Source organism: Thamnophis sirtalis, unplaced genomic scaffold (genome assembly GCF_051295495.1).
Source record: "Thamnophis sirtalis isolate CommonGarterSnake01/CBP01778 unplaced genomic scaffold, rThaSir2_p1.2 scaffold_5, whole genome shotgun sequence".
Classification (NCBI taxonomy): domain Eukaryota; kingdom Metazoa; phylum Chordata; class Lepidosauria; order Squamata; family Natricidae; genus Thamnophis; species Thamnophis sirtalis.
Window position 1 is genome coordinate 99,278,103 of NW_028261385.1, and position 11,792 is coordinate 99,289,894.

An 11,792-nucleotide genomic window follows, 5' to 3' on the forward strand; every position below is an offset into this window, starting at 1 on the left:
AAAACTTGTGGGTTTGAACCATTAAGGCAAACCTAAAGTTATATATGCTGGTCTATGACTGCAATAAAGATTTGACCTAAATGTTATCTATGCCCATTTTAAAATACACATCTACCTGTAATGGGAAGTCAGAATAACCTTGAGGAAAAAGAGAACCAAGTTAGATAAAAGAAATCCGAGTCTGGGGCAGAAACATAATTTGATGAAATGTCTCAGATATAAACATCCCTAGTTTTTTAGAAGATAAAGAAATAGGGTATAATCAGAGATTCTGTTACTGTAACCTTATAATGAAGTACTATTAGCATTCATAAATCTGGCATCCTAGTCAGGTCTAGATTGAAGGGCTGCTGTTTGACCCTTCAGTAAAGGATGGAAATCTCCATTTTTTTTTCATCCCAGCCAGGATGTTAAAAGGTTCCCCTTTCCATTACAAGGAATCGAGAGAAGGCTGAAAAGCTGTGTAGTATCTTTATGGGAGAGAAACCTTCCCAACTCCCGAGTCATAAACTACGTTAATATATTTTATTTTGCTTCTATATAGCAATGGAGATCTGTGAGATTCCAGGAATTATTTGATAGTAATTCCCAGCATCCTTCACCATTGGCTATGCTAGTTCACACTGCTAAGAACTATAATCAAGCAATATTTGAAAAGCTCCAAGTTCCATTGAACATGCCATTGACAAGTGAGTCACATGCTCATATTTGTATCTGAAAACAAACTTTACAAAGCAAGTTGTGTGTGTTCAGCAGCTATTGATCCTGACAGCTGATTGACACCTTGGCAGAAAAGAAAAGAAGAAGATAAGTTGTAGAGCAGTAGTAGTATAAAACAATGTGGCAGCTTCCTGCCAGAAGTAGGATGCAGACATGGGAAAGCATCTGAGAAAGCAGTTAAGGAGTCCCCCATGAATGCCTCTAATCACTGCCATGACCAAGGCTAGTGGTAGGAATGACCAGAGGTTCTACTGTATATCCTTAAAGTCTTGAACCATGGTGGGGCAGTGGTTGGAATGCAGTATTGCAGGCTGTTTCAAGGTTGACTTCCCTCCTTCTGAGGTTGGTAAAATGAGGAACCAGATTGTTGGGGACAATATGCTGACCCTGTTTAGAGAGACCTGTAAAGGAAACTAGCTTACAAGGATACACAGTACTACTCCTTGTTTAGCATATGGTTTAAGTGTTTAAACGTGGGTTTATTTTATATAAATCGATGTGTTCTCATTGAAATATGCCACAATTTAATGTATAAAACGAGGGATACCATATCACCTCAGAATGGTGTCCCTCATTTTATACATTAAATTCTGGCATACTTCACTGAGAACACATTGATTTATAAAAAATAAACTCATGTTTAAATACTTAAACCATATGCTAAGCAAGGAGCAGTATTATGTATCCTTGTAAACCAATGATCCTACAGACCTGATTCCACAGATTATTTTTATAACTAGATGAAAGAGACAATGGAGATTAAGAAAGCTCCTTGTATAGTGATTTCATAATTACTGAACTCTTGGTAATCTAGAAGGATCTGGAGTGTGCCTTCTAAAGGAACCTGGCTTTTACCTTAATTGTTCTTGATATTAGGGCTCTCAAACCATTCAAGGTACTAAAAGAAAATTTAAAAGATTATGTAGGATCTTTCCCAAAAAATCGCTGTATGGAAAATAGTGTTTTTCTCCCTCCTCCATAGTTTTAGAACTTGGACTCATTTAGTACGTCCTGCAACCATAGATAGATAGATAGATAGAATTTGTTATTGGCCAGGTGTGATTGGACACACAAGGAATTTGTCTTTGGTGCATATGCTCTCAGTGTACATAAAGAAAAAAAAATAGAATACTTTCATCAAGAATCATAAGATACAACACTTAGTGATAGTCAAGGTTACTAATAAGCAATCAAATTATACTAGGAAACAAATAATACAAATTGTAAAGATACAAGCAACATGGTTATAGTCATATGGGGGAAGAGATAGGCACTAGGAAGGATGAGAAGAATAATAGTAATACAGCCTTAGTAAATAATTTGACAATTGTGGGAATTAGTTGTTTAGCAGAGTGATGGCATTCGGGGAAAACTGTCCTTGTGTCTAGTTGTTCTGGTGTGCAGTGCCCTATAGCATCGTTTTGAGGGTAGAAGTTGAAACAATTTATGTCCAGGATGTGAAGAGTCTGTAGATATTTTCACAGCCCTCTTTTTGACTCATGCAGCATACAGGTCCTCAATGGAAGGCAGATTGGTAGCAATAGTAGCAACCACGTGGGAAGATGCAGCGTTAATAAAAGGGCATTCTTCTTTGCACAATGGGGCATTGACAGTGGAATTTGCTACTACCATCTGATTATGGTCACCAGTTTAAAATAAGTTTCAAAAGCTTGATTCATGGGGAATTGGCTTTGGGTGGCTGTATCTTGCTTCCAAAATCACCTGCCTTTAATGGCAGCTGCTGGGGATTGGCAGTGTTGGAGAGCTACCAGTGTGTTTAATCCTAAATTCATCTGCTTGGGCACCACATTTTACAGAGGGCTGGGCTAGATGGGCTATTGCCTTGAGCCAGAAAATGAGGCTTACATTCCTAGGCATTTAATGAAGTTTGCAGGCATGGACCAAACAGGAGGGAAAATGCACTTTTTCACTGCCTCTCCGGTAAGGGATATTTCAGATAAGCTCTTGTCATTGACATGGTTGCCTAAAATGATATTAAAGCACTTAAATATGCTAAGTCTTTGAAGTGGCTGGCTCAACAAAAAATTGCTTTCCAGTTAGAAAAGCATCTAACAGCTTACGTGCCTCAACATCTAATAGGAGCTTTTTCTAGAAATCACTTCCAACAACTGGACTCCACGATAAGGCATGAATGTTTTCATGGAGTTCCATTTGTGGGAAGGCTGCATATTTGTGGCACACAAGCCACTGAAGACGTTGTACATATTCTTTTGGACTGCAAACTGCATGCTGCAGAAAGAGCTGCTAATTTAGACTACTTAAAAACTAAAAAATATTGGGTCTTACATTTTTCAGGGAATGAAATGAACCTGCATATTACTAATAAGACATGTGACAAGATGGGCAGCAAACAAATTTAATAAATAAATACATTAATAAATAAAATAAAACTTCACTCTGTCCCAAAGGTACTTTTTCAAGAGGCAACTGGACTTTTCTGTTTTTTTTTTTAAATGTTCTGCTTCTCATCCAAGAAGGCCTTTTGGATGAGAAGTGAAATATCTTCAAAGAAAAATCAGAAAGTCCAGTTGCCTCTTGAAAAAGCACCTTTGAGACAACCATGATGTGGATGACTGAAAATCTCTATAGAGCATACTGCGCCAAGGTGGCGCAGTGGTTAAAAGCAGCACTGCAGGCTACTGCTAGATCAGCAGGTCAGCGGTTCAAATCTCACCGGCTCAGGGTTGACTCAGCCTTCCATCCTTCCGAGGTGGGTAAAATGAGGACCCAGATTGTTGGGGGCAATATGCTGACTCTCTGTAAACCGCTTAGAGAGGCCTGAAAGGCCTATGAAGCGGTATATAAGTCTACTGCTATTGCTATTGCTATTTATATTAAAGATCATTTCAGAGAGGACAGGCTATTTAGACTAAATTGGATTAACTATAGGTTTGACAACTTATTATGAACATGTTCTATTGTTTTCTTTGTATCTACTGGTTTATTTGTATTAATACTTTTTATATGGTAAAAACTGACTAAAATTTATGAAGTTTCTAAATAAATTACATTAACTGTCTGTGATTCCAGAAATAAAAAACAAAATGAAGACATCTTATCTTGTTGATTTATTTTCTCCCCATCAACACATCCCAGAAAATTAAGCATATTCAGAATATTAATATTGGTAAAATAGGTACAACAAAATAATCAGTTCTTTTATTCAGTCTCTGTAGGCTTTTAACCTAAATTAGATTATACAGATGAAGCTTTGGCCCTTCACTTGGGTTCAGAGTACTAAGAGGGGAAGTGTATTCTGCACAAAGTCAGATGTTCTTGATAATTAATGTTTATCAGTGGCTTTTTTTTTTACATTCAAGCCAGGAGTAAAATCTACAATAAAGCAAAGTTTTTATTGAATATAAAATTTCAGAAGAAATCCTCTTGTTGGATTGTTTTCCAAGATGTCTTCATCTCCACTTTTCAAAATTCTTAACCTTTGATTATGAAATTAGGGCAGGGATACCCATCCCCAGGTCTGTGGCATGTCAGAAACCCGGCTGCATAAACAAGTGAAATCCCATCTGCGGGATGCCAGCGGCACAGGAAACCTCCCTGGTCCTCGGAAAAACCTCTTTCCAGGGAACTGGTCCCTACTGCCTGAAAGGTTGGGGGGGGGATTGAATTAGGGGGTTATCTGAATTAGGGGATTATCTGATGGGGGGGGGAAAACAGGGTAACTCTGCTATGATCCTCACTTGGGCTAATCTTTTAGACTGCTTCAGGGGGTTGTTATAAAGATAAATAGAGGGACTATTAGGGGGAAGCAATGAAATTAATTAAAGAGACACCCAATTCATTCAATCCTACATGCTATGAATCATGAATGAATCACACGTTCTCACGTTACTTTTATTGGTGTTAGATCAGCCTGCATGCAACCCCGTTTAAAGAAATATGTAAGGGACTCCTCCCCAAGCAGAGATAGGTATGAGGATCTTCATGCATCTCTTACAAATCCAAGCCCACCTCTCCCTCTCTCTCCCTCCCTCCCCGCGGGGTTAAAATTAAACCCGCCTAGGATCGTTTTTGTACGGTGTACCAGAAAGGTAAAGAAATGAGTACAAATGAGGCAGGACGGTTTGTTCGGGAAAATGGGAAAGCAGCCAAATAAAAGTAAAAATAAAAAGAGAAGTCCCGGCCGGCTCCCAAACGGGGCTGCCAGAGGAGTGGAGAAGCGGCGGGCTTAGGAAAGCGAAACTCGCCGGGCAACTGTACCTACCATCGCATTGGAGCAATTCACCACGCAGACGGCCGTCAGGATAAACCAGCGCCGCTTGTAAACCTTAAAGGCTTGCCCCGAGGAAGGCTGGGGCTCATAGTTGATGGAGAGGCCGTCGTCCATCGGAGCGCCGTCCTTCTTGGCACCGTCCTTCCCTCCGCCGTCCCGAGGCTGCTCAGGGGAAAGTTTCCGCCGCGCTGCTCGAGACCTTCTGAGCCATCCTCATCACCGTCTCCCATGCGGGGTTGCCTGCAACAGTCGAGTCGGCAAAAAGAAAAAAAAGGGGGGAGGGGGAAATTGCCACATCCGCGCTAGCAGGGCCTGAAAAGCCGGTTTCCTCCCCGCCGAGCGAAGTTCCCTTCGCCTCCGCTGCTTTTGCGGCGACTGCCCGCGGGAGGCTCCTCTGACTTCTCGCAATGGGAAACGGCGGCTTCTTGCGGCCTCGCCGCTTCCAAACGGGTCCGCGGGATCCTAGCGCCTGCCCGGTTCGTCTTCCCGCCCGTCTGCTTACCCTCCGGCCTTGTTTGGGAGATCTGTTCCTTTGGCCTGTTGTCACGAGGGTGGTTTTCATGAGACAACTTGGATTTTCTTTAGGGGCTTTTTTTCAAGTTCTGGCCCGTTGTCCCGAAATTCTTTTTCATGAGACAACTTAGACTAACAGCCCTCCCCCCCAAAAACGTTTCGCTTCTCACCCAAGAAGCTTCTTCAGAACAGGTTTGATGGATGAGAAGCAGAATGTTTTTTTTGGGGGGGGGGGAAGAGGGGAGAACAACTACGAAGAAAGTACAAGTTGCTTTTTGGGACAACCAGGATCTTGGCTGTCTATGGATAGTCTCAGTCATCCAGGTCATGGTTGTCCCACAGAAGCTTTTCCAAAAGGCAACTTGGAGCTGTTTTTTTTTCTGGAAGAGGTTTTGCTGAAGTGCAACAAAGTCCAGTTGCCTTTGGAAAAAGCATTTTTTTTTGGGGGGGGGGGGGATAATCTGGATGATTGAGAATCTCCCTTAGGTGAGGTTGGGGGCGGGGGGGGGGAGATTTAACTAGGAGCTACTCTAGTTCAACCAAGCTTAACTAATCTAGGCTTTGGTTATGCTAACTAGGAACTATTTGAACCAAAGCATCTGAAAAGTCCCAGATGGGTGCAGACCAGGGGTGAAATCCAGCAGGTTCTGAAGAACCTGTAATGTAAATTTTGAATAGTTTGGAGGACCTGTAGTGGAAATTTTAGTAGTTCGGAGAATTGCAAATGCCACCTCTGGCTGACCCCAAAGTGGGGAGGGAATGGAGAATTTGCAGTATCCTTCCCCTGCCATGCTCACCAAGCTACACCACAGCCACCAAGCCACAGCCACAGAACTGGTAGTAAAAAAAATTGAATTTCACCACTGGTGCGGACACTTCAATCATCTAGGAAGGCAGAGTCCTAAAATAGGATGATTTTCCAGAAAAAGGATGCCTTGGGCAAATCAAGATCCTGCCCCCCCCCCCTTAAATCAAAAACACAGAAAAGTTCCCAAACCAGTTGAGGCTGGTTTCTGAAGTCAGAAAAGGAGCAGGTGCTATCATTTAGCAGCCTACTTCATTTGACACAAGCAGGTGGCCACCCGAGGCATCAAGAGTTTGAATCACACAAGAAAAAAGGATTTTTCTTATTTTTTTAAATATACAAACAACCTCTAATTAGTTTAATCACTATTGCTGTATGATTGCCCAGGATTGGGATAGAGCCCTGGGGTTTTTATTTATTTATTTGTTTACTTATGTCAGTGCCAAAATCTTGGTTGAGATGTCTTCTGCAAGAAGAAACCACTTGCAGCTGTGTGTTGGGTAAAAAGACATCTTCTGCTGTCCCAAAGCATCACTAGCTTTGGAAATTAACAGCCCATGGATTTGAAGAAGCATACTGTAGGGCAGTGTTTTTCAACCACTGTGCCGCGGCACACTAGTGTGCCGTGACATAGTGTAAGGTGTGCCCTTTTTGAGAATTACTTTATATATAGTCAATATAGGCACAGAGTTAAAAAAATTTAACATTTTCTAATGGTGGTGTGCCTCGTGATTTTTTTCACGAAAAAGGTTGAAAAACACTGCTGTAGGGATTCTCACAAACTGACTGCAATGGGAGGAGGAAACTAAAAAGAAGTCCTTGTAGTCAATCATATGCCTATTTGTCCATTTATCAGAAAACAAACTTTCTTGACTCTTTTCTAAACACCTTCTCCTGTATTCTACAGTTGACGTTAGAAGAGGATATTTGTCGCTCAGAGTTGAACTGTAGGGTCCCTAGTGATCTCTGAGATGAGTAGTTTTCTTGCAGATATTTCATTAGCAAACTAGCACTGATGATGTAAATCTAGTGTGGTAAGAAAACCATCAAGCTCAGAGAGCACCAAGGACCCCACAATTGACTTTGCTTTCTTTCCAGGCTGGTGGATGAGCTGGACTACAAGTAGTCCTTGGGTTACAACACTCACTGTTTAAAGTTAAGATGTTGATTTCTGACGTTCTCTACCAGCTTCCCATAAGCAAAGTCAATGGGGAAGCTGGTAGGAAGTTGAAAATTATGATCACATGAGGTCCTTGTTTTGCTTAAAAACATATGCGATTCTTGCAAGCAACAACAACCGGGACTCCCAGAATTGCTGTTACTAAGCAATGTGATCATGTTACATTATATTTTACAGCCATATCACAGCAATGGAATTCCTGGTTCCAATAGCCGTCTGATTCGAGAACTACTTATAGTGTCCACCATTTTTTGCTTTCTAAGAAAATAAGATATGTGTTTTAAATAAATTCAACTCCACTCGGTTCTTTATATTTTTTCTGAATACGTGTGCATTTAAAATATTATTTCCCTTCTGTTGCCCAAAGTGATATGAAGGTAAAGGTAAAGGTTCCTCTCGCACATATGTGCTAGTCGTTCCCGACTCTAGGGGGTGGTGCTCATCCCCATTTCAAAGCCAAAGAGCCAGTGCTGTCCGAAGACGTCTCTGTGATCATGTGGTTGGCATGACTAAACGCCGAAGGCACACGGAAAGCTGTTACCTTCCCACCAAAGGTGGTTCCTATTTTACATGCTTTTGAACTGCTAGGTTAGCAGAAGCTGGGACAAGTAACGGGAGCTCACTCACTAGAGATTTGAACTGCTGACCTTTCTGATCGACAAGCTCATCATCTTAGCCACTGAGCCACCACGTCCCTATGATATAGCCTAAGATTAATATTCACCAGTGCATCCAAAAGTGCTTGACCTAGTTAAGTGAAGTGTGTGAAGACAGATAATGGGTTTTATTTCAGAATACATACAGGTCACATGCTATGTTATGGTGTGGTGATTAAGCTGCAGGTCTAGAAACCAGGAGATTGTGAGTTCTAGTTCCATTTTAGAAATGAAAAACCAGCTGGGTGACTCTGAGACAGTCACTCACCCTCAGCCCAATTCACAGAGCTATTGTTGTGGGAATAGGAGGAGAAAGGACTATTAGGTATATTTGCCGCTTTGTATATGGAAAAAAGTGAGATAAAAATAATAAACATTCTGGATTTGAATGGGAAATCCCTATAAGAAGAAGTGGAAATGCAATTCAGAATTTAGGCCAGAGAGTGGGCATCTGATGGTTGCTGTAGGACTAGATAAATGCCAACAGAAACGCAGCCAAACAATGCTGCCTCCCACCTTCCATTGCTTAATGGACAATATATTAAGATTCAGTAAGTACTGACAGTTACAGTTGTATGAAATAGTTAGTATATATAGCTACAAGGAAAATGGTGGTGCTGTCTTCCCTTAGTACCCAAAGCACATCCTTATTTAGCTTAATGGTTAATCCAGGGCTGGCTGTGACCCCCCAAATTTCACAGTGGCTCCTTTTAGCATTTACTAACTCACTGCTGCACCTGAACTGTATGGAGTCAAATTGATTTAAAACACAGGTCTTCTCTTTTTAGAAAGTAAAAAATGGTGGATGCTGTAGGTCAGGGGTATCAAACTCATGTCATCGCAGCATCATGTGACATATTGGGACTCCCCCTCCGTTAAATTGGGCATGGGCGTGGCCAGCGCATGACACATCCAGACCGTGGGCTGGAAGTTTGACAGCCCTTCTGTAGGTAGTCCCCAAGTTAAATAGCTATTGGAACGAGGAACTCCAGTGCTAAGTGACACAGTTGTAAAATATAATGTAACATGATCACATTGCTTAGTAAGAGCAATTCTGGCATCCCAGCTGCTGTTGCTCGCAAAGATTGCATAAGTTTATAAGGACCTCCTATGACCATAACTTCCTCAGCCATCTCATAACATAAGACTTGTGATGTGGCTTACGCTTCCTGCACACTGGAGTTAAGACCACCCTCATAGGCCTCTTAGGCAGAATGAGATGCCCAGGTTGGGGGTGGAAGAAAGAAGCGACAGCAGCATTTTAAAGATCAAATTTTTGCATGTCAACTTGCTGGCCTGACGTCCCCTGATTTTTTTGATTTTTTTTTGCTGCTCTCAGCAGTTGAGTTGGCTGAATGTTGAAGAAGTCCAGACCCCAATTTGCAAGATGAACAGAGCTATTCCTGTTCAAAATCGTATTTTGATTTGCCTTCTAAAGAGATGAGAGAAAATGAGGACCAGAATCTAAAAGTGTCTGGCTCAGTGGTGGGATCCTGCCGGTTTAACAACTGGTTCGGTGATTGCGTGTTTTGTGTGCTGCGCATAACTGCACAGTTTTACCAAAACTTACCTTCCACGCTGCTTCTTGGGGAGTAACACAGCTGAGGCGTGGCAATCTACTCTGCCACGCTAATCAGCTGAGCGGCTATAGGTAAGTAAAGTGCAAGGACCAACCTGATCATCGGAGTGAACCGGTTCGCTCTCAGCTGATCGTCAGAACTACTGTTCACCTGAACCGGCTGAATCCCACCCCTGGTCTGGTTGCATCAGAGCTCTGGTGTGGAAGAAAACACCGTCCAAGGACCAGTGTCCGTTGCCTGTAGATTCAGCTGGGAAATGGAAGAAAAGTCTTTTATCTCAAGCAGTATAACGTTTTTGGTTTCATCCAACTATGGGCTGACAAAGAGAGATGGGAATGCAGCAATCTCATGACCAATGACTCAATTCCCACAAACACACCCACTGCTGAACAAACAACTTGGCAATTCTAGAAAAGCATAGCAGATGTGCTGTGATTGCATATTGTGGACCGTATAGTAAGGCAGGAGCTGTTGATCCTTCCTTCCTCTTGTTTTCTCCATTGTTCTTGTGACTTGTGGCCACATCCGACTCTGGTGAATTCCTATCTGCTCTGCCATTATACAGTTTGATCCTCATGTAACACGTTAAAAGAATGGTGCAGATGTTTTTCAAGTGTTACACCTTGTTAAGTGTGGTGGGAAGGCAAGGATGAGCCTTCAGGCTTTGTCTTCTCCATTCCAACTCTCCATGTTGAAGGAGCATCTAGCCTGGCACCTGCAAACATGGTTAAAATATAACCTCAGGTCTTCTTTAACAGGGAAAGGCTGGTGTGTATGAATCAGCATAAACAACTCTGACAAAGCTACTAATGAAAAGAGCATCTCTTGAAGTTAAGGCTGCCCTAATCTGTTGCCCTTCAGGTGTGTTTGGATTACAGTTACCAGTATTGCCAGCCAGCATGGCTTATGACCTCCCAAAAGTATCTGCATTACATCAGTTTTGGAAATGCTGTTCTGATTCATTTTTGTTTTTAATTAGCCCTTGAAGTTGACCAAAGAGTTTCATGTATATTAAGTCAATTCCCTATAGCCATTTATAAGGTTTATGTTAATTTTTACTGTACATTTTGTACTATGTAATAAAATTATTGTTACAGCTACCTTATCTGGTAGGGCACGATCAATATCATCTCAAACTGCTGAAACATTCTGTGTCCAAATTGGCTGAACCAGTTAGGGTTTCCTAATACCTCTTAATGGAATGAATTCTTTCCTAATGCCATAATCCATAATATGTACCACAGTTTGGTTGATCATAGTAAACAAAAGCCAAACCATCATGACTTTGCCCAATCTGTGAACCCAACGGTATGTCACCTGAGACTTTTTTGACATCTTTCAGAGGTGGTATTCAGCCAATTCTCTCTGGTTCTGGCAAACCAGTAGTGGTGGTTGTGGGAGGCTCCACCCACCTGCCCTGACATAATTTGTGAGGACAGTGCATGCACAGAAGGCTCACATTCACATTTGCAAACCGGTAGGGAAGGTAAGTGAATCCCACCACTGATGTCCTTGAGGACAATTTGTACTCTGAGGCTTTACTCTAGATCAGGGCTGCCAAACTCCTGGCCCACAGGCCAGATGTTTCATGCGCTGGCCATGGCCATGCCCGGTTTAGCGAAGGGGGGGAAAGTCCCAATACGTCACGTGACCCTGCCATCATGATGTGAGTTTTACACCCCTCCTCTAGATTAGTTTTTATTTGCTTTTATACATTTGGAAAGACTGACATTACCTGATTACCCCCCCCCCCATTTCCTAAGTTTGTCTGTGATCACATGATAAGAGATTTCCTTAGATCCGGGGTGTATAAATGTCAGCAGCTGAAGAACTGCATCAGGCTTTCTGTAGCAGTAACAGTTTTATTTAATATATGCTTATTTATAATGAAGTACAATGCACAGAATAAAATAGTAAGTGATGTGTAGGGAGATAGGTCTCAGATTGTTACATGAGAAACATGCACAAAGAAGTAAGGGCCACTTAAGTTTTGAAAACATAGAACACCCATTCAGATTTCCTATAAACTACTAGTCAGAGACGTGCAGTCAGGGCCTCACCAGTGTCATGATGAAAAGAAAAGAAA

General features: G+C 41.9%; 1 protein-coding gene across 1 annotated transcript in view; it reads right to left on the minus strand.

The window, feature by feature from the left end:
• The window catches only part of SLC49A3 (solute carrier family 49 member 3), a 29,314-nt gene extending 23,959 nt beyond the window's left edge, over positions 1-5,355 (minus strand). Inside the window, exon 1 of the mRNA XM_014056179.2 lies at positions 4,964-5,355. Coding sequence (XP_013911654.2) covers positions 4,964-5,086 — 123 coding nt within the window. The 5' untranslated portion in view covers positions 5,087-5,355. The remainder of the gene's footprint in view (positions 1-4,963) is intronic.
• Between the last annotated feature and the right edge of the window lie 6,437 nt (positions 5,356-11,792).